The 26131-nt window shown below is 50.9% G+C and overlaps 4 protein-coding genes across 18 annotated transcripts in view; all 4 read right to left on the bottom strand.

The window, feature by feature from the left end:
* Positions 1-26131, bottom strand: part of LOC119566718 (perilipin-3-like) — a 50241-nt gene that overhangs the window by 20462 nt on the left and 3648 nt on the right. Inside the window, exons 1-8 of one of the 7 annotated variants that reach the window (XM_037903118.2) lie at positions 18189-18276; positions 16579-16649; positions 15754-15949; positions 15040-15122; positions 14649-14934; positions 13738-13928; positions 12613-12726; positions 11795-12516 (exon numbers count right to left, since the gene is read on the bottom strand). In XM_037903118.2, coding sequence (XP_037759046.1) covers positions 12148-12516; positions 12613-12726; positions 13738-13928; positions 14649-14934; positions 15040-15122; positions 15754-15949; positions 16579-16632 — 1293 coding nt within the window. In that variant the 5' untranslated portion in view covers positions 16633-16649; positions 18189-18276 and the 3' untranslated portion in view covers positions 11795-12147. Of the gene's footprint in view, positions 1-11794; positions 12520-12612; positions 12727-13737; positions 13929-14648; positions 14935-15039; positions 15123-15753; positions 15950-16578; positions 16650-17680; positions 17758-18188; positions 18277-26131 lie in introns of those variants that run through there. The other 6 variants (XM_043547480.1, XM_043547477.1, XM_043547479.1 and 3 more) reach the window with 6 other exon arrangements.
* LOC119566719 (perilipin-3-like) lies at positions 644-6948 on the bottom strand. Its single transcript, XM_043547499.1, is given in 9 exon segments — positions 644-1039; positions 1041-1186; positions 2095-2217; positions 2395-2585; positions 3307-3592; positions 3699-3781; positions 4491-4686; positions 5323-5393; positions 6928-6948. Coding segments are annotated over 8 exon segments (1287 nt in total). The 5' UTR covers positions 5377-5393; positions 6928-6948; the 3' UTR covers positions 644-831.
* The window catches only part of LOC102946545 (perilipin-3), a 30914-nt gene continuing 16577 nt past the window's right edge, over positions 11795-26131 (bottom strand). The window contains 1 exon segment of the mRNA XM_043547498.1: positions 11795-12131. The gene's annotated coding sequence lies outside the window, so the exon portion shown is untranslated.
* Positions 24192-26131, bottom strand: part of LOC119566717 (perilipin-3-like) — a 28101-nt gene continuing 26161 nt past the window's right edge. For 3 of the 9 annotated variants that reach the window (XM_043547475.1, XM_043547476.1, XM_043547471.1), the window contains exons 6-8: positions 25245-25435; positions 24917-25030; positions 24192-24816 (exon numbers count right to left, since the gene is read on the bottom strand). In XM_043547475.1, coding sequence (XP_043403410.1) covers positions 24448-24816; positions 24917-25030; positions 25245-25435 — 674 coding nt within the window. In that variant the 3' untranslated portion in view covers positions 24192-24447. Of the gene's footprint in view, positions 24820-24916; positions 25031-25244; positions 25436-26131 lie in introns of all 9 variants that reach the window. The other 6 variants (XM_043547473.1, XM_043547467.1, XM_043547472.1 and 3 more) reach the window with 3 other exon arrangements.

Raw genomic sequence — 26131 nt, 5'->3', positions numbered from 1 at the left:
ACCTGTTGAGCTTCTTGCATGGGGCTTGAGGCAAGGCTTGGCAGTCTCCCACCACTGTATGTGACCCTTTTAACTTCGCTCCTTACCAGTTGTAGGTTCTCAGTTCTCCACACCCCATTTCCTCTCAAGGCCATAGTGCCCTATCTCAACAACCTGGGTCTTTCCCTCTGTTAGTTGGTCTCAGAGTCTGTAATGTTGCCTTGCTACACACTGAAAGCCAGATGCGTGTTCTCAAGGGGCTGTTGCCTCCTTCTACTTGAGAAAAGTCTCAGTGGAAGAGTGTCAAATGGAGGCACCTGAAGAGATGCCTTCACCCAGGAGATGAGCTCAGCCATTCTGGAGCCCTGCCAGAGAAAAAGGGGGTGTGGGGGTGTGTGAAGAAGAGGGGGAATGGGGTCACCTGTTCAATATATGTTTGAATGGAGCATGAGCCAGGGAGGGAATCACATTAAGCAGACAGCAATTTGAATGCAGTTGCAGTTTGTTACATTAAACCCTAGTTTTACACATTACAAAGCTAGGAAAAAGATCAAGCTCAGGAGCACTTCCTATACACAGAGGAAGACAGCTGTATGTATGTCCTGACAGAAGCAGACTAGCCCTGCAAGGGATGCAATCCTGTATGACTAGTGATGCCACCCTGTAACCGGTAATAAATGGTTCTGGGGGAGTGTGCATGGGAAATGACATTCACGTTCTGTAATTCTGCAGAAGGAAGAGCTGACCTCAGTCCACCATCTGCCAAAGCAGAACTGCAGCCTCAGCAAGGAGACCCCACACTAGCTATGCAGGCAATTCAGCCGGATTCCTTCCAGCAGCAGGGGGAAACCTTCAGGCCTCCACCTTCTTTCCTTCCTCCACCAGCTCATCAGGACACAGTGGGGAGTCTCCAGCGGCAGTGAAGGGTCCCACGATCCAGTCCAGGGGAACATTCCGCATCATGTATTCCAACAGCTCATCCAGGGACTCCTGGGCCTTGGTTACCATCTCCCGACTCTGGGCAAGTGCATGGCTGGAGAGATCCTGGAAACATCTGGCACTGGAGCTCTTCTATACTGCTTGAGACCTGCTGGGCCTTGTCCTGGATAGTGCTGGGAAGGCCCTGGATGCTGCCCAGGAGAGTAAGGCAGGTGGTTTTCAGTTGCTGGGTGAGGCTCTGGGACATGGCTAGAGCCTGAGCTTCAACCTGCTGGAAGGAGAAAGCGAGAGATGGGAGTATCTGCAAGTCACCCTGTCACGGTTCCTTCCCCACTCTGAACTCTAGGGTACAGATGTGGGGACCTGCATGAGAGACCCCCTAAGCTTATTCTTACCAGCTTAGGATAAAAACTTCCCTAAGGTACAGGCTTTGCCTTGTCCTTTGAAAGGCTTGGTGGTGGCAGCATATGGTTTAACAAACAACAGGGAAAGAGACCACTTGGAGAAGTCTTCGCCCAAAATACCCCCCCAAGCCCTACTCCCCCTTTCCTGGGGACGGCTCGGGAATAATCCTCACCAATTGGTACAGGTGAGCGCAGACCCAAACCCTTGGATCTTAAGAACAAAACAAAACCAATCAGGTTCTTAAAAGAAGAATTTTAGATTAAAGAAAAGGAAAAAGAATCACATCAGTAAAATCAGGATGGTAAATACCTTACAGAGTAATCAGATTCAAAACACGGAGAATCCCTCGTCAAAGCATTAATACACATTCCCTCCAGCACAGCATATTTTACAAGGCATTAAACAAAAGAAAATCTAGCACATTATCTAGCGAGCTTACTTACTAACTTAACAGTAGTTGTAAGGCTGCATTCCTGATCTGTTCCCAGCAAAAGCATCACACAGACAGACCAAACCCTTTGTTCCCCCGGCCCCCACTCCAGATTTGAAGGAATCTTGTCCCCTCCTTGGCCATTTTGAGTCAGGTGCCAGTGGGGTTACCTTAGCTTCTTAGCCCTTCACAGGTGAAAGGATTTTACCTCTGGCCAGGAAGGATTTTGTAGCACTCTATACAGAAAGGTGGTTACCCTTTCCTTTATATTTATGACACACCCCGACAGATGTGGAGAGTTGGCTGGAGCACGGCTATTAGAACGAGAAGGAGGAGAATACCTTTGCGGAGTCTGGTTCCTCCTGCCCTTCCAACTTCCCCCTGCAGCACTGGAGCCACATCTGGTACAGACGGTCCTGGCCATTGTGAAGCTTCTGATCTATGGCCTGCTTGGCATGGTTGATCTGCAGGAGGAGAGGGCAGTTAGCTGGGAAGAGCAGGAGGCAGCTGGCCAGGGAAGCTCTCCCACAGCTAGGTGCGGGCAGTAGGCAGGCAGCACTACTGCAGCACTGAGCACTGGAAGCTGCAGAGACCGTGACCCACAGCAGCTACAGGGCAGGGGAGAGGGGTCGTGTTCCTACCAGGTCAATGATTTGCTGGAGCTGGGAGAGGGCCTGCAGGGTGCTCTGCCTGGCTTGTCTCATCTTGCCCAGGGCGTGCTGGTAGGCTCGCTGGCGCAGCGTGCTCGACAGGGAACCCAGACGCACGTAGTAACTCCGCTGCTCTGCGGGAGCCTCTCCAGGCCCCTCAACGGGAGTTGTGGCAAGCTCAGCTGGAAGGGGGAAGGAGTCAGTTGGCAGCAGTGGTGCAAGTAAGGCAGTAAGGTCAGGTATGCCGCACCATTAAGACATTTGTTGCTGGTATGACGTACTGGAATAACATTTGGTATCCACTGAAAACTGCAGAGCTCTCAGGAACCGCAGCAGCGAAAGAAGCAGAACACTGGCAGCTCCTCCGGTGTGGCTGTACTGCCCCCAGCTGGCCCCCCACCAGCCCTTCCACATAGTTGCATCTCCTGTCTGGAGTCTGTAGACCCCCCTGCACAAGGCAGGGTGTGGTTGTTTGGGGGGGAGTCATGTGCCCCCCCTGCCCTTTTGGATCCCTCCCAATAGTCGCCGTACTGGTAAGAGTTAAAATCTACTTGCACCACCGGTTGGCAGGGCCAGGATACAAAGGGATGCGTTCAGCCCTCCCAGAGCTTGTGACCGATGGAATCTTTCCCAGGGCACATTTGGATGCCCTGCAGCACCGACCAGTAAGGCAGCGGGGAGCTGCACAAGGAGCAGCGTCAGAGCCATCAGACAGGGCGAGCAGAGGGCCCAGCATGAAGGAACTAAGGGAGGGCTAGTAGCCAAGCTAGGTTGAAAGCTAGCCTGAAGGAGAGGTGGCTCTTTTGGCAGCTCAGCTGTGAGGACTCTGAACAGCTGTGAGTCCAAGCCGCACCCCAAGACACCAGGGTCACATTGGTTTGTATTCAGCAGAGGGGTTCTTACCGAGCTCCTCCTCTGTCATGGGGAGGTAGTAGTCCACCAGCTGCTCAGATTTCCCCAGTGCTGTGTCTATGCCACTCGCAGCCATCTGCCCCATGCTGGAGCCCATCACTGTGCTCATGCTGCTGGTCACGGCGGATTTGGTCACCTCCACGCTCTCCTGGACAGCCCCTTGGGCCACGCCCACCATGCTGGTCACTGCATCCTTGGCCTCAGTGACCGTGCTGCAGACAGCATCCTTGGCACCCACCATTGTGGCACGCATGATGTCTTGGGCATCCAAAGCCACCTAGAGGAAAAGGGGTCAGAAGAGAGGTCACTGAACACCTAGCGGAAGTGAAGGGTCCACAGCCTCATCCTGCTCCAGGACCAGCCGTGAAAACTCGTGTGGTTACCTTCTCAATCGGCTGCTGCAGGATGGGCAGCTGCTCCTCCAGTCTGTCCAGACCCCGACAGGCATATTCATTGGCTGCTGCAACTGAAACAACCACAGAACTCGTTCCCTTAATTCCTTCATGTGCACAGATCTCGTGGGGCTGCTAATCTGTGTACATTGGAGGACTGGTGTTCCTAAGCAAGTGTCCCCAGGTTACTGATGGGAAAGCCAAGGAAGAGGGGTTGGGCAAGTTGCCCAAGGCTATGGAGCCAGTCTGGGTCAGCGCCAGGTTTAGCACTCAGGAGATCCTGTTGCCAGTCATCTGTTCATCCACCCCCAGCTTCTCCTAGAGGGTTTCAGGAGTCTCCAGTGCCTGCAATGGGCTCAGATCCTTTTAGCATTGGAGCTGCTTCCTGTGCCCTCTAGCAGGTATTGCTCCATGGCATTAGGTGCCTTACACAGTGTATGTGGCTGTGTGGAACTGGACCAGCCACGCACACCAGGGATTGTGCCTGGGCACTGCCTGCCTCTAGGCTGGCCCAGCTCAGCACCAGTACCTGAGCAAGAGTCCCCAACAGCAGCTGCTGCAGCCGTCAGAGCCCTGCTGGACAAGGACAATGCCTTGGCCAGAATACCTCTAGGAGCTAGCTGAGTTCAGGGGAGCAGGAGAAGGGAGTCCGTGGATTCTGTTCGCTGCCAGTTGGAGGCTGAGTTCAGTAGTGGGCCTAGAGCCACTGTAGGCTGAGCCTGCCCCCAGACCCACCTCCCCCTCCACACACACAAGTGTTCCTGCCTCCCTTCCCTTACTCACGCTGTGGCTCCAGCTGGGCCAGGATGGGCTGTGCCCCAGTGATGGCAGCAGAGGTGATGGCCCTCACCCCTGTCTCTGCCACCTCACAGACCGCTTTGATGGCTGGGTGGGTCTCTTTGGTGGCAGCATAGCTGGCAGAGGCCATCTCACAGGCAGAGCTGACCAAGGGCAGGCCACCCACCCTGTCCACTGCAGTCTGAGGGAGGGAAAGAGGAGTCAGCTGGGGAAGAGCTCCTGGCTTCTCAAGGTGCCCCTCCTGTCTCTTTCCCTCTACAACTACTGATTCTGTAGGAGACTGCCCAGCTCTGAGGACCGTCTCCTGTTCCTTTCAGCTGGGTTTCAGTGGCCTGCCTGTGACATGAGTTACAGACCCAGAAGCCTGGTCCCATTGGAACAGCTGCCAATATTCAGCAATGTCTCAGGAATGCTGTTTCCATCCTGGCATGCCCACCAACAAAACAGATCTGTGTCACGATCTCGTTCCGTCAGCGAGAGCAGGAATGGAGAGACCTTTTGTCTTTCCAAGTGCAGTCTCTCTCGATCAGGAAACATGTCTCGGTTCAGCACCGGGTACAATGCCCGCACTGGGCATTACAATCAACAGGATTTGTGAGTGTTCTAGTGCAGACAGCATTCACAGGGTCACCAGTGCTGGTGCTCCTCCCGGATTCAGGAGGCACTTGTGGGCAGTGACTACGGCAATCTGAGAACTAGAACTTGGAGCATTAGCTAGTGTTGTGGTTACGAGTCCCTGTCTCCAGCAGTGGAGACCCTCAAGCTAGAACAGCCCTTCCAGCTGCCAAGCACACCTGCCTCCCCAGGAGGGACCCACCTGTTGCTCCTCTGCCTGGGTCTCCACCTGTGGTTCGTTTTCCTGAGCAGACATGGTGGAGTGAGATGTCCCTGCAAGACCCAAAAAGGAATATTGAGTGGCTACAGCAGGAAACAATGAAATCCATGTTGTGTAGGAACACCAGGAGAGCTGCTCCCGGTCCATTTTCTCTAAGAGCCAGACCAGGTTGTCCCCCTCTAGTAAGTCTCTCTCTACAGAGAACAGGCCAGGGCCTTAAACCTTTGATCTAAGGCAGGCTCAGAGACAGCCAGTTCCTCAAGCCCAGGGATGCACTTGTAATCCACACACCTTCTGGGTATGTTCTTCTGTCCCATCTAATGGCACCAGAACCAGTTAGAGAGACAGAGATTAACGCATCGGCTTTACAGTCTTAGCTAAGAGCCTTATGGCTTTTAGCTCATGCAGGACTGGCTGATGCATTTAGCTCCAGAGGTCCCAGTTTTGATCCTGCCCATCACCAGGGTCTGTCGGTGTTGCACACTCCCAAAGCTTCTCCTTAGACTTCTAGGCCCAACAACGCCTCCCAAAGAGAGCGCCAGGACACCTGCACAGCTCATCAGAGGCACCCTCCTAGTTTAGTCCTTTCCCAGATAGTACCGGGGCTAATTCCATGTATCCCAGAGTACAATCTCTGACAGAAGTTATCCTGCTGAAGGTAGAAGACATTGGACTACACACACAGAACACTGAATTGAGAAGGTACCACTGGGGAGCCTCCAGGGACCTCTTCAGTGAGTAGTGTCGGAGTCTCCCTGGATACCAAATTACATAGGAGATGACCATAATGGTCCCTTCTGACCTTAATATCTATGAGTCTACATAGGAGATGCCCAGTATGGCAGGCTGGTTATTTTAAAGCCAATTTAGCTGGTGAAAATACAAATATTTTCTGTTGTCAGTTAAAGACTGGTCTGGTAAAGAAACAGATTCTAGTTCAGGTAAATTGACACCTTCACCCCTAGAGGCGAGAGTGGGACCACTAACGAGAAAGCTAGGGCCTTTTAAGGAAGGCACCAGGCCTGCTTTCCTTTAGTGTTTCCTGCATTATCTGTTTCAAGTATATATTGGTTACCCAGCACTCCAGTCTCAGCTGAATCAGCCACCTCAGTCAAATGTTTCCACCTATAGATCATTAGGACAAGTCAGAACTCAGACCACAGCCAGAAGTCCCAATCCCCATCCCTGAGTGGGAACAGCATAACCTAGCTCATGTAGAGAGGTGAGTGGAGAGTTTTTCCCCATAGTCCAGGCTCTAATTTAGTTCTCCTTGTTAAATAGTCTATTTTCCTCTAGGGAAGCCTCCATCTCCTAGAACATACCATTAATCCAGGCCTGCCAGTTTGGAAGGCAGATAGTTTCCTTCCCTGGACTGTTTGCTCAGAAGACTCAACTCAAAATGCTTTACACAAGTACAGCTACCAAGAACTGAAAGTAGCTAAGAGTTTCTGATCATTCAATCCCTGCCACTACTGGCCATCAGGCAAGACATTGGGTCACACTCTGTATAAGAAAAGAGCCCCCATCTAAACACATGCAGAACCTAGGAACCAGAGACATAACACAAAGGTTAACCACACATCTTACCAAACTTCCACACTACTAATCCTTCACCAATACTCAGACCTCGCCTCAGGTCTCAGCCATTATATTCCTGTGATGATGTCATCATGGGGCTGGACACACTTGACAGACAGCTCAGGAGACCAATCACACAGCTGCATTCTCTACTTTGCTCAGTGAGGGCTGTGAGCCTCTGAAAAGTTCCAGGGTTTCAGAGTTGCCAATCTTGGTTGGATGTGTTCCTGGAGGTCTCATCACATAACAATCTTTAATTCCTGGAGACTTCAGGACAATCCTGGAGGGCTGGAAACCTAGTTTCAGATTGTGAGCTGTTTGGGGCAGGCCTTTTACTCTGTGTTAAGGCAGTACCTAGCACAATGGGATTCCAGTTCTGATTTTGGCTTCGAAATGCTACGGTCATAGAAATATTAAGAATGCTTCATATTCTCAGCGTGCTCCAGTTGTTCTCTCTGAAGAGCGCCTTTACGCTCCTTTTCCCTGGGAACATTTTCAGTGTAGAAGATTTTTGTCTGTAAAACCATCTAAGAGAGGAGAGTGCTGGTAGCTGTTGTATTATTTTCCTTTCATGCCCACTCCAGAAGAGGCTGGGGAAGTTATTCTGGCCCAGCTGGCACAAGATACTTCCTAAGTTCATTTATAGCTTTCCTGTTGGTTGACTTGTCCACGGAAGAGAACATGGCACAGATTTTTAAAGGTATTTAGCTATTTCTCCTCTCAGCATTGCAAGGCCTAAGTGACTTAGGCCCAGAACCGCAAAGAGAGTTAGGCTGCCCCACACTGGGCAATAAGGGGTTAAAGACTGAGTGCAGTTAGCAGTTCCAATATAAGTGTCAGTTCAATACAGGGAACCCCCAGGCTCAGGGGGAATCAGGGGAGCATTTGGGAAATGACGGGGATGACACAGCCACAGGGAAGGACTAAGTGGGGAGACAAGCTCAGGGAAAAGTTTTAGGGGGGGGGCTAATGATAGCCACTATGCTCGACTCTGCTCCCTCCCCATTATCATCCCTGGCCTAGTTACTCTAGTGCCAGGGCCCTTCCCAGCCGGAGTGACAGCAGATCACACCATGTATAACTTCGTCCCATAACCTCCCCATCACCCTTCACACAGGGAGTAAAATCAAAGCAGGGAGTGCAAATGCCTGGAGCAGCTGAAGAGAGTGACAGAGGCCTGGGGCTGAGGCAGCTGCTCACCTCACTCCTTTAAAGCAAGCCTAGATGTTCATACCCATGTGTCTGTCCCACAGAGGGATGTGAGTGAGCCTCCATCCAGAGACTCATGACCTTCAGCTTCAATGGCTGCAAGGGCCAGAGTGGGGCAGTGTTAGGCCCTGATTCTACAATGAGCCCTGCACACACCAGCCCCTGCATTTACTCAGACCCCCAGTAACTTCAACAGGCAGTTGGGAAGAGTAGCTGAGTTCCAGAGAGCTCTCCACAGCTCCAAGTATCCCCAGCACAGAGAGACCATTGCATGCTCAGGGCTTAGAAACCACCTTCCCATCCACAGCCCTCCCACATACGCAACCAGCAGAAGAAGCAAGCCCAACCATGTTCAGAGCACACTGCAAGTTTTCCTACCTGGGATCTACAGCTACAATCACTAATTATCCAGAGGGTGCCACCCAGGAGAAAAAGCCAGCTGGGGTTAGGAAGCATCTCTTTCCTTTTCCCATTCCTCCTTCTAATATTCAGACCATTGGGGTTGTAGCTGGTGTGATCTCTATGCTCACACCTTAGATCCTCCAACAGGCCTTTGGATTAAACACTCGAGCCCGTTGGTTTGGGGTTTGCTGAAATAACACACTGCTCCTTGTGCTATAAACACTGCATGCGGTGGGTTAGTCAGTTACGGCATTTTCTTTGTATAACTTCAAACTGGTCCAGCAACATTTTCAATCAGGTTTCTTGGTCTGACACTGGCTTGGGGATGTGCTAGAACCGCTCCTTCTCTATGGAAAGATTAGCGGTAGGGGCTGTGCTTGGGAAATGTAGGCTGCAATGTTCTTCACGGTTGTCATAAATCTAAAGGGAAGGGTAAACCCCTTTAAAATCCCTCCTGGCCAGAGGAAAAATCCTCTCACCTGTAAAGGGTTAAGAAGCTAAAGGTAACCTCGCTGGCACCTGACCAAAATGACCAATGAGGAGACAAAAGCTGGGAGGAGGGAGAGAAACAAAGGGTCTGTGTCTGTCTATATGCTGCTTTTGCCTGGGATAGACCAGGAATGGAGTCTTAGAACTTTTAGTAAGTCATCTAGCTAGGTATGTGTTAGATTATGATTTCTTTAAATGGCTGAGAAAAGAATTGTGCTGAATAGAATGACTATTTCTGTCTGTCTTTTTTGTAACTTAAGGTTTTGCCTAGAGGGATTCTCTATGTTTTGAATCTAATTACCCTGTAAGGTATCTACCATCCTGATTTTACAGGGGTCAATCATTTACTTCTATTTACTTCTATTTCTATTAAAAGTCGTCTTGTAAGAAAACTGAATGCTTTTTCATTGTTCTCAGATCCAAGGGTTTGGGTCTGTGGTCACCTATGCAAATGGTGAGGATTTTTACCAAACCTTTCCCAGGAAGTGGGGTGCAAGGATTGGGAGGATTTTGGGGGGAAAGACGTGTCCAAACTATGTTTCCCAGTAAACCCAGTTAGAGTTTGGTGGTGACAGTGGATATTCCAAGGACACAGGATAAAATTAATTTGTACCTTGAGGAAGTTTTAACCTAAGCTGGTAAAAGTAAGGAGGTTTTCATGCAGGTCCCCACATCTGTACCCTAGAGTTCAGAGGAGGGGAGGAACCTTGACAACGGTGTAAAGAAAATCCAGCTCCTACCTCTATCCAGGTTTGAAGTGAATATTTGCTGATATGAAATCCACTCATTGACCTCATGCATTTTATTAGACTTAGACTAAAGAGGAAAGAGGTTCATTGGGCTTGAACACAGGACACAGATTAGCTGACCAGCACTCCTGAAGTCTGCACTTACTCTTCCATATCCCTAAAAGGAGCAGGCTAGGACCTTTACTCATGCCAGCAGGGCTCCACCTAGCTAGTGTTGGAGGGGCTTCTGTTAAGCCAGAGCACAGCAGGGTTTGTAACACACCTCCAGTTACACAGGCAAATTAGCCTCTCAATGAGGGAGTTTCTGACTTTGATTGAGACAACAGTGTGCCCTTGTTGCCAAGATGGCCAATGGCATTTTGGGCTGTGTAAATAGGGGCATTGTCAGCAGATCAACGGACATGATTGTTCCCCTCTATTCGACATTGGTGAGGCCTCATTTGGACTACTATGTCCAGTTTTGGGCCCCACACTACGAAAAGGATGTGAAAAAATTGGAAAGTGTCCAGCAGAGGACAACAATAATGATTAGGGGGACTGTACCACATGACTTATGAGGAGAGGCTGAGGGAACTGGAATTGTTTAGTCTGCAGAAAAGAAGAATGAGGGGGGATTTGATAGCTGCTTTCAACTACCTGAAAGAGGGTTCCAAAGAGGATAGATCTAGACTGTTCTCAGTAGTAGCAAAGGACAGAACCAGGAGTAATGGTCTCAAGTTGCAGTGGAGGAGGGTTAGGTTGGATATTAGGAAAAACTTTTTCAATAGGAGGGTGGTGAAGCACAGGAATGCATTACCTAGGGAGGTGGTGGAATCTTCTTCCTTTGAAGTTTTCGAGGACAGGCTAGACAAAGCCCTGGCTGGGATGATTTAGTTGGGAATTGGCCCTTCTTTGAGCAGGGGGTTGGACTAGATGACCTCCTGAGGTCCCTTCCAACCCCCATATCCTAGGAGTCTATGAAAAGCTTTGTAGCTCCAGTCCACTGGAGTACAAGACAGGCCCTGTCCAATGAGATCGGGAGTAACCAGCCATGTGAGCTGCTTACATCACCACTTTGATTACTAGTCTCCATCCTTGAGAGCTACACACCCATTCCTGGTCATGGTGCTGTTGCAATGCTGAACCCAAGAGACATTTCCTTACCTGAAGCTTTTTAATAGCTCAAGCCTGAGTTAGGATAAGCAACAGTGATGGAGCTGCCTAGATGCCACTACCCACTTGTGACTTCAAGCATAGACACAAGCTCTCAGGAAAATGCATTACAAGCCCAGCACTGGTCCTATTATGGATCTCCCACAATCCGGAGGCACGTGCCTGTACAGTTATTGGCTAGGTTTACACTAAGCAGTAGGAAAGGTTAGGCAGGTGCTTGGCTAATGGCAGGGAGGAAGGACACAGGCTGGCTGATGTCCATGCTTCAGCAAGCCTATCTGCTGCTCTCTTGCAGCTAGTCTCCCTGTGTGTGTTTTGTTAAGTCCCAGTTGCCTGGAGTTGTCAATTCACCATCTCTTTTCCTAGACACTTCCAACCTGTTGAGCTTCTTGCACTGGACTAGAAGCAAGGCCCAGCAGTCTCCCACCACTGTATGTGACCCTTTTAACTTTGCTCATTACCAGTAGTAGGTTCTCAGCTCTCCACACACCCCATTTCCTCTCAAGGCCATAGTGCCCTATCTCAAAAACCTGGATCTTTCCCTCTGTTAGTTGGTCTCAGTCTGTAATGTTGCCTTCCTACCCACTGGAAGCCAGACGAGTGTTCTCAAGGGGCTGTTGCCTCCTTCTACATGAGAAAAGTCTCAATGGAAGAGTGTCAAATGGAGGTACCTGAAGAGATGCCTTCACCCAGCAGACAAGCTCAGCCGTTCTGGAACCTTGCCAGAGAAAAAGTGTGTGTGTGTGTGTGTGTGTGTGTGTGTGTGTGTGTGTGTGTGTGTGTGTGTGTAGGAAGAAGAGCGGCATGGGGTCACCTGTACAGTATGTTTGTACAGGGCACGAATCAGGGAGGGAATCACATTAAGCAGACAGGAATTTGAATGCAGTTGAAGTTTATTGTGACATTAAACCCTAGTTTTACACATTACATAGCTAGGAAAAATATCAATCTCAGGAGCACTTCCTGTGTACAGAGGAAGCTGTATGTATGTCCTGAGAGAAGCAGACTAGCCCTGCAAGGGATGCAGTCCTGCATGACTAGTGATGCCACCCTGTAACAAATGGTTCTGGGGAAGTGGGCCTGGGAAAGGACATTCAAGTTCTTCAATTTTGCAGAAGGAAGAGCCGACATCAGCCCACCATCTGCCAAAGCAGAACTGCAGCCTCAGCGAGGAGACCCCACACTAGCTATGCAGGCAATTCAGCTGCATTCCTTCCAGCAGCAGCCTTCAGACCTCCACCTTCTTTCCTTCCTCCACCAGCTCATCAGGACACGGTGGGGAGTCTCCAGCAGGAGTGAAGGGTCCCACGATCCAGTCCAGGGGAATGTTCTGCATCACGTATTCCAGCAGCTCATCCAAGGACTTCTGGGCCTTGGTCACCATCTCCCGACTCCGGGCAAGGGCACTGCTGGACAGATCCTGGAAACAGCCGGCACTGGAGAAGGAGGCCTGGAGCTCTTCTATACTGCTCGAGACCTGCTGGGCCTTGTCCTGGATTGTGCTGGGAAGGCCCTGGATGCTGCCCAGGAGAGCAAGGCAGGTGGTTTTCAGTTGCTGGGTGAGGCTCTGGGATGTGGCTAGAGCCTGAGCTTCAACCTGCTGGAAGGACAAAGAGACTGGAGTATCTGCAAGTCTCCCCTACAGATGGGGGAGTTCACTGAAACAAGGCTGTGAGGGCAAGAAGGAGAATACCTTTGCGGAGTCCGGTTCCTCCTGCCCTTCCAACTTCCCCCTGCAGAACTGGAGCCACATCTGGTACAGACGGTCCTGGCCATTGTGGAGCTTCTGATCTACGGCCTGCTTGATCTGCAGGAGAGGAGGGCAGTTAGCTGGGAAGAGCAGGAGGTGGCTGGCCAGGGAAGCTCTCCCACAGCTAGGTGTGGGCAGCAGGCAGGCAGCACTACTGCAGCGACACAGCTGGGCCCAGGAACAAACAGTGCCAATGGCACTGAGCATGGGAGGCTGCAGAGACCGTTTCAAGGTTCCTCCCCCACTCTGAACTCTAGGGTACAGATGTGGGGACCTGCATGAAAACCTCCTAAGCTTACTTTTACCAGCTGAGGTTAAAACTTCCCCAAGGTACAAATTAATTTTACCCTTTGACCTTGGAATTTCCACTGCCACCACCAAACTTTGACTGGGTTTACTGGGAAACGTAGTTTGGACACGTCTTTCCTCCCAAAAATCCTCCCAACCCTTACACCCCACTTCCTGGGGAAGGTTTGGTAAAAATCCTCACCAATTTGCATAGGTGACCTCAGACCCAAACCCTTGGTTCTGAGAACAATGAAAAAGCATTCAGTTTTCTTACAAGAAGGCTTTTAATAGAAGTAAAGGAATCACCCCTGTAAAATCAGGATGGTAGATACCTTACAGGATAATTAGATTCAAAACAGAGAATCCTTCTAGGCAAAACCTGTCTGGGTGCCTTTTTTGTAACTTAAGAATAGTCATTCATTCAGCAGTTCTTTTCTCAGCCATTTAAAGAAATCGTGATCTAACACATACCTAGCTAGGTTACTTACTAAGAGTTCTAAGACTCCAATCCTGTTCTGTTCCTGGCAAAAGCAGCATACAGACAGCCACAGACCCTTTGTGTCTCTCCCTCCTCTCAGCTTTTGAAAGTATCTTGTCTCCCCATTGGTCATTTTGGTTAGGTGCCAGCAAGGTTACCTTTAGCTTCTTAACCATTTATAGGTGAGAGCATTTATCCTCTGGCCAGGAGGGATTTTAAAGGGGTTTACCCTTCCCTTTATATTTATGACAGACCGTGACCCACAGCAGCTACAGGGCAGGGGAGAGGGGTCATGTTCCTACCAGGTCAATGATTTGCTGGAGCTGGGAGAGGGCCTCCAGGGTGCTCTGCCTGGCTTGTCTCATCTTGCCCAGGGCGTGCTGGTAGGCTCGCTGGCGCAGCGTGCTCGACAGGGAACCCAGACGCACATAGTAACTCCGCTGCTCTGCGGGAGCCTCTCCAGGCCCCTCAACGGGAGTTGTGGCAAGCTCAGCTGGAAGGGGGAAGGGGTCAGTTGGCAGCAGTGGTGCAAGTAAGGCAGTAAGGTCAGGTACGACACACCATTAAGACATTTGTTGCTGGTATGACGTACTGGAATGATGTTTGGTATCCACTGAAAACTGCAGGGCTCTCAGGAACCGCAGCAGCGAAAGAAGCAGAACACTGGCAGCTCCTCTGGTGTGGCTGTACTGCCCCCAGCTGGCCCCCCACCAGCCCTTCCACATAGTTGCGTCTCCTGTCTGGGGTCTATAGAGCCCCCACGCACAAGGCAGGGTGGGGTTGCTTGGGGGGAGTCACGTGTCCCTCCCCCCACACTTTTGGGTCCCTCCCATGAGTCGCCGTACTGGTAAGAATTAAAACCTACTTGTACCACCAGTTGGCAGGGCCAGGATACAAGGCAGGGATGCGTTCAGCCGTCCCAAACCTTGTGACCTATGCAATCTTTCCCAGGGCACATTTGGATGCCCTGCAGCACCAACCAATAAAGCAGTGAGTAACTGCACAGGGAGCAGTGTCAGAGCCATCAGACAGGACTAGCAGAGGGCCCAGCATGAAGGAACTAAGGGAGGGCTAGTAGCCCAGCTAGGTTGCAAGGGAGCCCAAAGGAGAGGAGAGGTGGCTCTTTTGGCAGATCAGCTGTGGACACTGAGTCCAAGCCGCACCCCAAGACACCAGGGTCAAATTGGTTTGTACTCAGCAGAGGGGTTCTTACCGAGCTCCTCCTCTGTCATGGGGAGGTAGTAGTCCACCAGCTGCTCAGATTTCCCCAATGCTGTGTCTATGCCACTCGCAGCCATCTGCCCCATGCTGGAGGCCATCACTGTGCTCATGCTGCTGGTCACAACAGATTTGGTCACCTCCACGCTCTCCTGGACAGCCCCTTGGGCCACGCCCACCATGCTGGTCACTGCATCCTTGGCCTCAGTGACCGTGCTACAGACTGCATCCTTGGCACCCACCATTGTGGCACGCACAAGGTCTTGGGCATCCAAAGCCTCCTAGAGGAAAAGGGGTCAGAAGAGAGGTCACTGAACACCTAGCGGAAGTGAAGGGCCCACCGCCTCACCCTGCTCCAGGACCAGCCGTGACACTCGTGTGGTTACCTTCTCAATCAGCTGCTGCAGGATGGGCAGCTGCTCCTCCAGTCTGTCCAGACCCCGACAGGCATATTCATTGGCTGCTGCAACTGTAACACAACCACAGAACTCGTTCCCCCAATTCCTTCATGTGCACAGATCTCGTGGGGCTGCTAATCCGTGTACATTGGAGGACTGGTGTTCCTAAGCACGTGTCCCCAGGTTACTGATGGGGAAGCCAAGGAAGAGGGGTTGGGCAAGTTGCCCAAGGCTATGGAGCCAGTCTGGGTCAGCGCAGGTTTACCACTCAGGAGACCCGGCTGCAAGTCATCTGTTCGTCCACCCCCAGCTTCTCCTAGAGGGTTTCATGGCATTAGGTGCCATATACAGTGCATGTGGCTGTGTGGTACTGGGCCAGCCACGCACACCAGGGATTGTGGCTGGGCACTGCCTGCCTCTAGGCTGGTCCAGCTCACCGCTGGTACCTGAGCAAGAGTCCCCAACAGCAGCTGCTGCAGCCGTCAGAGCCACTCCGCACAAGGCCAATGCCTCGGCCAGATCACGTCTAGGAGCTGGCCGAGTTGAGGGGAGCAGGAGAAGGGAGTCTGTGGATTCTGTTTGCTGCCAGTTGGAGGCCGAGTTCAGTAGTGGGCCTAGAGCCACTGTAGACTGAGCCTGCCCCCAGACCCACCTCCCCCGCCACACACACAGGAGCCTTCCTGCCTCCCTTCCCTTACTCACACTGTGGCTCCAGCTGGTCCAGGATGGGCTGTGCCCTGGTGATGGCAGCAGAGGTGATGGCCCTTACCCCTGTCTCTGCCACCTCACAGACCGCTTTGATGGTTGGGTGGGTCTCTTTGGTGGCAGCGTAGCTGGCAGAGGCCATCTCACAGGCAGAGCTGACCAAGGGCAAGCCAGCGACCCTGTCCCCTGCAGTCTGTGGGAGGGAAAGAGGAGTCAGCTGAGGAAGAGCTCCTGGCTTTTCAAGGTGCCCCTCCTGTCTCTTTCCTTCTGCAGCTACTGATTCTGTAGGAGACTGTCCTCAGAGCTAGGCAGTCTCCTGTTCCTGTCAGCAGGGGTTCAGTGGCCTGCCTGTGACATTAGTTACACACCCAGAAGCCTGGGCCCATTGGAACAGCTGCCTATAGACAGCAAAGTCTCAGGAACGCCGTTTCCATCCTGGTACGCCCACCAACAAAACAGAACTGTGTCACGATCTCGTTCCGTCAGTGAGAGTAGGAATGGAGAGACCTTGTGTCTTTCCAAGTACAGTCTCTCCCGATCAGGAACCATGTCTCGGTCGAGCACAGTGCCCCCACTGGGCATTACCATCAACGGGATTTGCCGGTGTTCTAATGCAGACAGCATTCACAGGGTCACCAGCGCTGGTGCTCCTCCTGGCTTCAGGAAGCACTTGTGGGCAGTGACTACAGCAATCTGAGAACTAGAACTTGGAGCATTAGCTAGTGTTGTGCTTACGAATCCCCCTCTCCAGCAGTGGAGACATTTGAGCTAGAACAGCCCTTCCAGCTGCCAAGCACACCTTCCTCCCCAGGAGGGACCCACCTGTGGCTCCTCTGCCTGGATCTCCACCTGTGGTTCATTTTCCTGAGCAGACATGGTGGAGTGAGATGTCCCTGCAAGACCCAAAAAGGAATATTGAGTGGCTACAGTAGGAAACAATGAAATCAATGTTGTGTAGGGACACCAGGAGAGCTGCTCCCGGTCCATTTTCTCTAAGAGCCAGACCAGGTTGTCCCCCTCTAGTAAGTCTCTCTCTACAGAGAACAGGCCAGGGCCTTAAACCTTTGATCTAAGGCAGGCTCAGAGACAGCCAGTTCCTCAAGCCCAGGGATGCACTTGTAATCCACACACAACTTCTGGGTATGTTCTTCTGTCCCATCGAATGGCACCAGAACCAGTTAGAGAGACTGAGATTAACGCACCGGCTTTACAGTCTTAGCTAAGAGCCTTATGGTTTTAGCTCATGCAGGAGTGGCTGAGGCATTTAGCTCCAGAGGTCCCAGATTTGATCCTGCCGATCACCAGGGTCTGTCGGTGTTACACACTCCCAAAGCTTCTCCTCAGACTTCTCGACCCAATACTCCCTCCCAAGGGGAGCACCAGGATACCTGCAAAGCTCAGAGGCACCCTCCTAGTTTAGTCTTTTCCCAGATAATACCAGGGATAATTCCATTTGTCCCAGAGTACAATCACTGACAGAAGTTACCCTGCTGAAGATAGTAGCCATTGACTACACACACAAAACACTGAATTGAGAAGGTACCACTGGGAGCCTTCAGGGACCTCTAGAGTGAGTAGTGTTTAAGTCTCCCCGGATTCTGAGTTACATAGGAGATGATCATAATGGTCCCTTCTGACCTTAATATCTATGAGTCTACGTAGGAGATGCCCACTATGGCAGGCTGGTTATTTTAAAGCCAATTTAGCTGGTAAAAATACAAATATTTTCTACTGTCAGTTAAAGACTGGTCCGGTAAAGAAACAGATTCCAGTTCAGGTAAATTGACACCATCACCCCTGGAGGCCAGAGTGAGACCACTAACTAGAAAGCTAGGGCCAGGAAGCATTTCCCTTATGGGAAGGCACCAGGCCTGTTTTCTTTTAGTGTTTCCTGTATTATCTGTTTCAGATACATATTGGTTACCCAGCACTCCAGTCTCAGCTGAATCAGCCACCTTAGTCAAGTGTTTCCACCTGCAGATCATTAGGACAAGCCAGAACTCAGACCACAGCCAGAAGTCCCAATCCCCATTCCTGAGGGGGAACAGCATAGCTTAGCTTAGCTCAGGTAGAGAGGTGAGTGGAGAGTTTTTCCCCATAGTCCAAGCTCTAATTTAGTTCTCCTTGTTAAATAGTCTGTTCTCCTCTAGGGAAGGCTCCATCTCCTAGAACATGCCATTATTCCAGGCCTCCCAGTCTGGAAGGCAGATAGTTTCTTTGCCTTGACTGTTTGCTCAGAAGACTCAGCTAGAAATGCTTTACACAAGTACAGCTACCAAGAACTGAAAGTATCTAAGAGCTTCTGATCATTCAATTCTAGCTACTACTGGCCATCAGGCAAGACATTGGGTCACAGTCTGTGTAAGAAAGAGCACCCATCTAAACACTCAAAGAACCAGAGACATAGTACAGAGCTTAACCACACATCTTACCAAACTTCCACACTACTAATCCTTCACCAATACTCAGACCTCCCCCAGGTCTCAGCCATTATATTCCTGTGATGATGTCATCATGGGGCTGGACACACTTGACAGACAGCTCAGGAGACCAATCACACAGCTGCATTCTCTACTTTGCTCAGTGCAGGCTGTGAGCCTCTGAAAAGTTACAGGGTTTCAAAGTTGCCAATCTTGCTTGGATGTGTTCCTGGAGGTCTCATCACATCACAATCTTTAGTTCCTGGAGACTCCAGGACGATCCTGGAGGGCTGGCAAACCTAGTTTCAGATTATGAGCTGTTTGGGGCAGGCCTTTTACTCTGTGTTAAGACAGTACCTAGCATGATGGGATTCCAGTTCTGATTTTGGCTTTGAAATACTACAGTAATACAAATAATAATAATGGTTCATATTCCCAGAGTGCTCCAGTTGTTCTCTCTGAAGAGCGCCTTTACGCTCCATTTCCCTGGGAACATTTTCAGTGTAGAAGGTTTTTTGTCAGTAAAACAATCTAAGAGAGGAGAGTGCTGATAGCTGTTGTATTATTTTGCTTTCTTGCCCACTGCAGAAGAGGCTGGGGCACTTTCTCTGGCCCAGCTGGTACAAGTTGCTTCCTCAATTCATTTATAGCTCTCCTGCTAGTTGACTTGTCCAGGGAAGAGAACGTGGCACAGATTTTTAAAGGTATTTAGCTATTGCTCCTCTCAGTATTGCAAGGCCTAAGTGACTTAGGCCCAGAACCTCAAAGAGAGTTAGGCTGCCCCACACTGGGCAATAAGGGGTTAAAGACTGAGTGCAGTTAGCAGTTCCAATATAAGCGTCAGTTCGATACGTGGAACCCCCAGACTCAGGGGGAATTAGGGGAGCATTTAGGAAATGATGGGGATGACACAGCCACAGGGAAGGACTAAGTGGGGAGACAAGCTCAGGGAAAAGTTTGGGCAGGGGGGTGTCAGTCATAGCCACTATGCTCGGCTCTGCCCTCTCCCCATTATCATTCCTGGCCTAGTTACTCCAGCGTCAAGACCCTTCCCAGCCGGAGTGACAGCAGATCACACCATGTATAACTTCTTCCCATAATTTCCCCATCACCCTTCACACAGGGAGTAAAATCAAAGCAGGGAGTGCAAATGCCTGGAGCAGCTGAGGAGAGTGACAGAGGCCTGGGGCTGAGGCAGGTGCTCACCTCACTCCTTTAAAGCAAGTCTAGATGTTCATACCCATGTGTCTGTCCCACAAAGGGATGTGGGTGGGCCTCCATCCAGAGACACGACCTTCAGCTTCAGTGGCTGCCAGGGCCAGAGTGGGGCAGTTTTAGTCCCTGATTCTCCAATGAGCCCTGCACAAACCAGTCCCTGCATTTACTCCCTGCACGCCCTGGTTCTCATGGGAGACTTCAATCACCCTGATATCTGCTGGGAGAGCAATACAGCGGTTCACAGACAATCCAGGAAGTTTTTGTAAAACGTAGGGGACAATTTCCTGGTGCAAGTGCTAGAGGAACCAACTAGGGGAAGAGCTCTTCTTGACCTGCTGCTCACAAACCGGGAAGAATTAGTAGGGGAAGCAAAAGTGGATGGGAACTTGGGAGGCAGTGACCATGAGATGGTTGAGTTCAGGATCCTGGCACAAGGAGGAAAGGAAAGCAGCAGAATACGGACTCTGGACTTCAGAAAAGCAGACTTTGACTCCCTCAGGGAACTGATGGGCAAGATCCCCTGGGACAATAACATGAGGGGGAAAGGAGTCCAGGAGAGCTAGCCTTATTTTAAAGAATCCTTATTGAGGTTACAGAGACAAACCATCCTGATGTGCAGAAAGAATAGTAAATATGGCAGGCGACCAGCTTGGCTTAACAGTGAAATCCTTGCTGATCTTAAACACAAAAAAGAAGCTTACAAGAAGTGGAAGATTGGACAAATGACAAGGGAGGAGTATAAAAATATTGCTTGGGCATGCAGGAGTGAAATCAGGAAGGCCAAATCACACCTGGAGTTGCAGCTAGCAAGATACGTTAAGAGTAACAAGAAGGGTTTCTTCAGGTATGTTGGCAACAAGAAGAAAGTCAAGGAAAGTGTGGGCCCCTTACTGAATGAGGGAGGCAACCTAGTGACAGAGGATATGGAAAAAGCTAATATACTCAATGCTTTTTTTGCCTCTGTCTTCACGAACAAGGTCAGCTCCCAGACTACTGCACTGGGCAACACAGCATGGAGAGGAGGTGACCAGCCCTCTGTGGAGAAAGAAGTGGTTCGGGACTATTTAGGAAAGCTGGACATGCACAAGTTCATGGGGCCGGATGCGTTGCATCGGAGAGTGCTAAAGGAGTTGGCGGATGTGATTGCGGAGCCATTGGCCATTATCTTTGAAAACTCACGGCGATCCGGGGCAGTCCCGGACGACTGGGAAAAGGCTAATGTAGTGCCCATCTTTAAAAAAGGGAAGAAGGAGGATCCTGGGAACTACAGGCCAGTCAGCCTCACCTCAGTCCCCGGAAAAATCATGGAGCAGGTCCTCAAGGAATCAATTCTGAAGCACTTAGAGGAGAGGAAAGTGATCAGGAACAGTCAGCATGGATTCACCAAGTCACCATGACTGACTAATCTAATTGCCTTCTATGACAAGATAACTGGTTCTGTGGATGAAGGGAAAGCAGTGGACGTGGTGTTCCTTGACTTTAGCAAAACTTTTGACACTGTCTCCCACAGTATTCTTGCCAGCAAGTTAAAGAAGTATGGGCTGGATGAACGCACTATAAGGTGGATAGAAAACTGGCTAGATTGTTGGGCTCAACGGCTAGTGATCAATGGCTTCATGTCTAGTTGGCAGCCGGTACCAAGCGGAGTGCCCCAAGGGTCCGTCCTGGGGCCGGTTTTGTTCAATATCTTCATTAATGATCTGGAGGATGGTGTGGATTGCACCCTCAGCAAGTTTGCAGACGACACTAAACTGGGAGGAGTGGTAGATACGCTGGAGGGTAGGGATAGGATACAGAGGGACCTAGACAAATTGGAGGTTTGGGCCAAAAGAAATCTGATGAGGTTCAACAAGGACAAGTGCAGAGTCCTGCACTTAGGACAGAAGAATCCAATGCACCGCTACAGACTAGGGACCGAATGGCTAGGCAGCAGTTCTGCAGAAAAGGCCCTAGGGGTTACAGTGGACGATAAGCTGGATATGAGTCAATAGTGTGCCCTTGTAGCCAAGAAGGCCAATGGCATTTTGGGATGTATATGTAGGGGCATTGCCAGCAGATCGAGGGACGTGATCGTTCCTCTCTATTCGACATTGGTGAGGCCTCATCTGCAGTAGAGTGTCCAGTTTTGTGCCCCACACTACAAGAAGGATGTAGAAAAATTGGAGAGAGTCCAGCGGAGGGCAACAAAAATAATTAGGGGACTGGAACACATGACTTACGAGGAGAGGCTGAGGGAAGTGGGATTGTTTAGTCTACAGAAGAGAAGAATGAGGGGAGATTTGATAGCTGCTTTCAACTACCTGAAAGGTGGTTCTAAAGAGGATGGATCTAGACTATTCTCAGGGGTAGCGGATGAGAGGACAAGGAGTAATGGTCTCAAGTTGCAGTGGGGGAGATTTAGGTTGGATATTAGGAAAATGTTTTCACTAGGAGGGTGGTGAAACACTGGAATGCATTACCTAGGGAGGTGGTGGAATCTCCTTCCTTAGAAGTTTTTATGGTCAGGCTTGACAAAGCCCTGGCTGGGATGACTTAATTGGGGATCGGTCCTGCTTTGAGCAGGGGATTGGACTAGATGACCTCCTGAGGTCCCTTCCAACCCTGATATTCTATGATACTCAGGCCCCCAGTAACTTCCACAGGCAGTTGGGAAGAGTAGCTAGGTTCCAGAGAGCTCTGCACAGGTGCAAGTAACACCAGCACAGAGAGACCATTGCATGTCCAGGGCTTAGCAACCACCTTTCCATCCATAGCCCTCCCACACAGGCAGTCAGCAGAAGCAGCAAGCCCAACTATGCTCAGAGCACACTACAAGTCTTCCTACCTGGGATCTACAATCACTAATTATCCAGAAGGTGCCACCCAGGAGAGAAAGCCAGCAGGGGGCAGGAAGCATCTCTTTCCTTTTCTGATTCCTCCTTCTAATATTCAGACCATTGGGGTGTAGCTGGTGTGATCTCTATGCTCACACCTTGGAGCCTCCAACAGGCCTTTGGATTAAACAATTGAGCCTGTTGGTGGATCATGTTGGGGTTTGCTGAAATAGCTCACTGCTCCTTGTGCCATAAATACTGCATCTGGTGGGTTAGTCAGTTACTGCATTTGCTTTATAGAATTTAAGACTGGTCCAGCAACAATTGCTATAGGGTATCTTACGTCTGACCCTGGCCGGGGATATGTTAGAACCACTCCTTCTCTACTGAAGGATTAGCTGCAGGGGCTGTGCTCGGGAAATGCAGGCTGCAATGTTCTTCATAGTGTAAAGAAAATCCAACTCCTACTTCTATCCATGTTTGAAGCTAATATCTGCTGAAGTGAAATCCACTCATTGACCTCACACATTTTATTAGACTTGGACTATAAGCTTCCTTGGGCTTGAGCACAGAAGTCCCATTTGCTGAACAGCACTATTGAAGTTTGCACTTACTCTTCCCTGTCCCTAAAAGGAGCAGGCTAGGACCTTTACTCGCCCCAGCAGGTCTCCACCTAACGAGTGCTCTTACTCACTCTTCCCCCTGAGTGTGTTGTAGGGGCCTTTGTTAATCCAGAACACAGCAGGGTTTGTAACACACCTCCAGTTCCACAGGCACATTAGCCTGTCAGTTTGGCAGTTTCTGACTTTGAAGAGCTTGCTATCCCCAGTCCTTTGGAGTACAAGCCAGGCCCTGTCCAATGAGATCAGGAGTAACCAGCCATGGGAGCTGCTTCCATCACCACTTTGATTACTAGTCTCCATCTTTGAGAGCAACACACCCATTCCTGCTCATGGTGCTGATGCAGTGCTAAACCCGGGAGACAGGGTCTTGCCTGAAGCTTTTTAATAGCTCAAGCCCGAGTTAGGATAAGCAACAGTGATGGAGCTGCCTAGATGCCACTACCCACTTGTGACTTCAAGGCTAGACACAAGCTCTCAGGAAAATGCATTACAAGCCCAGCACGGGTTCTACTATGGATCTCCCACAACCCTGAGCCACGTGCCTGTACAGTTATTGGCCTGGCTAGGTTTACACTAGGCAGTAGGAAAGGTTAGGCAGGTGCTTGGCTAACAGCAGGGAGGAAAGACGCAGGCTGGCTGATGTCCATGCTTCAACAAGACTATCTGCTGCTCTCTCTCTCGCAGGTAGTCTCCCTGTGTGTGTGTGCAGGGGTGCATTTTGACAACTCCAGGCAACTGGGATGTAAGAATTCACCATCTCTTTTCCTGGACACTTCCAACCTGTTGAGCTTCTTGCACTGGATTAGAGGCAAAGCCTGGCAGGCTCCCACCACTGTATGTGACCCTTTTAACTTCGCTCATTACCAATAGTAGGTTCTCAGCTCTCCACACACCCCATTTCCTCTCAAACCCATAGTGCCCTAACACACTGGGTTCTTCCCTCTGTTAGTTGGTCTCAGAGTCTGTAATGTTGCCTTACTACCCACTGGAAGCCAGACGAGTGTTCTCAATGGGCTGTTGCCTCCTTCTTCCTGAAAATAGTCTCAATGGAAGAGTGTCAAATGGAGGTACCTGAAGAGATGCCTTGACCCAGGAGACAAACTCAGCCATTCTGGAGCCCTGCCAGAGAAAAGTGGATGCAAGGGGTGTTTGTGTGTGAGTGAGTGAGAAGAAGAGGGGGATGGCGTCATCTGTACAGTATATGTTTGTACAAAGCACAAGTCGGGGAGGGAATCACATTAAGCAGACAGCAATTTGAATGCAGTTGAAGTTTATTGTGACATTAAACCCTAGTTTTACACATTACACAGCTAGGAAAAATATCAAGCTCAGGACCACTTCTTGTGTACAGAGGAAGACAGCTGTATGTATGTCCTGAGAGAAGCAGACTAGCCCTGCAAGGGAGGCAGTCCTGCATGACTAGTGATGCCACCCTGTAACAAATGGTTCTGGGGAAGTGGGCCTGGGAAAGGACATTCAAGTTCTTTAATTCTGCAGAAGGATGAGCTGACATCAGTCCACCATCTGCCAAAGCAGAACTATGGCCTCAGCGAGGAGACCCCACACTAGATATGCAGGCAATTCAGCTGGATTCCTTCCAGCAGCAGGGGGAACCCTTCAGGCCTCCACCTTCTTTCCTTCCTCCACCAGCTCATCAGGACACTGTGGGGAGTCTCCCGCGGGAGTGAAGGGTCCCACGATCCAGTCCAGGGGAATGTTCTGTGTCACGTATTCCAGCAGGTCATCCAAGGACTTCTGGGCCTTGGTCACCATCTCCCGACTCTGGGCAAGGGCACTGCTGGACAGATCCTGGAAACAGCCGGCACTGGAGAAGGAGGCCTGGAGCTCTTCTATACTGCTCGAGACCTGCTGGGCCTTGTCCTGGATAGTGCTGGGAAGGCCCTGGATGCTGCCCAGGATAGTAAGGCAGGTGGTTTTCAGTTGCTGGGTGAGGCTCTGGGATGTGGCTAGAGCCTGAGCTTCAACCTGCTGGAAGGAGAAAGAGACTGGAGTATCTGCAAGTCTCCCCTACAGATGGGGGGAGTTCGCTGAAACAAGGCTGTGAGGGCAAGAAGGAGGAGAATACCTTTGCGGAGTCTGGTTCCTCCTGCCCTTCTAACTTCCCCCTGCAGCACTGGAGCCACATCTGGTACAGACGGTCCTGGCCATTGTGAAGCTTCTGATCTACAGCCTGCTTGATCTGCAGGAGGAGAGGGCAGTTAGCTGGGAAGAGCAGGAGGCGGCTGGCCAGGGAAGCTCTCCCACAGCTAGGTGTGGGCAGCAGGCAGGCAGCACTACTGCAGCGACACAGCTGGGCCCAGAAACAAACAGTGCCAATGGCACTGAGCATGGGAGGCTGCAGAGACCGTGACCCACAGCAGCTACAGGGCAGGGGAGAGGGGTTGTGTTCCTACCAGGTCAATGATTTGCTGGAGCTGGGAGAGGGCCTCCAGGGTGCGCTGCTTGGCTTGTCTCATCTTGCCCAGGGCGTGCTGGTAGGCTCGCTGGCGCAGCATGCTCGAAAGGGAACCCAGACGCACGTAGTAACTCCGCTGCTCTGCGGGAGCCTCTCCAGGCCCCTCAACGGGAGTTGTGGCAAGCTCAGCTGGAAGGGGGAAGGGGTCAGTTGGCAGCAGTGGGGCAAGTAAGGCAGTAAGGTCAGGTACGCCACACCATTAAGACATTTGTTGCTGGTATGACGTACTGGAATGACATTCGGTGTCCACTGAAAAACTGCAGGAACCGCAGCAGCGAAAGGAGTAGAACGCTGGCAGCTCCTCCTGTGTGGCTGTACCGCCCCCAGCTGGCCCCCCACCAGCCCTTGCACGTAGTTGCATCTCCTGTCTGGGGTCTGTAGAGCCCCCCTGCAGAAGGCAGGGTGGGGTTGCTTGGGGGGAGTCATGTGCCCCCCCCACTTTTGGGTCCCTCCCATCAGTCGCCATACTGGTAAGAATTAAAATCTACTTGCACCACCAGTTGGCAGGGCCAGGATACAAGGCAGGGATGCGTTCAGCCCTCCCAAAGCTTGTGACCAATGCAATCTTTCCCAGGGCACCTTTGGATGCCCTGCAGCACTGACCACTAAGGCAGCGGGTAGCACCACAGGGAGCAGCGTCAGAGCCAGACAACAGGGCTAGCTGAGGGCCCAGCATGAAGGAACAAGGGGAGGGCTAGTAGCCAAGCTATGTTGCAAGGGAGCCCGAAGAAGAGGTGGCTCTTTTGGCAGATCAGCTGTGAACACTCAGTCCAAGCTGCACCCCAAGACACCAGGGTCACATTGGTTTGTATTCAGCAGAGGGGT

Source organism: Chelonia mydas, chromosome 5 (assembly GCF_015237465.2).
Source record: "Chelonia mydas isolate rCheMyd1 chromosome 5, rCheMyd1.pri.v2, whole genome shotgun sequence".
NCBI lineage: Eukaryota > Metazoa > Chordata > Testudines > Cheloniidae > Chelonia > Chelonia mydas.
The sequence above is the reverse complement of the archived record's forward strand: the minus strand, read 5'-3'. Positions and strand labels throughout refer to the sequence as shown.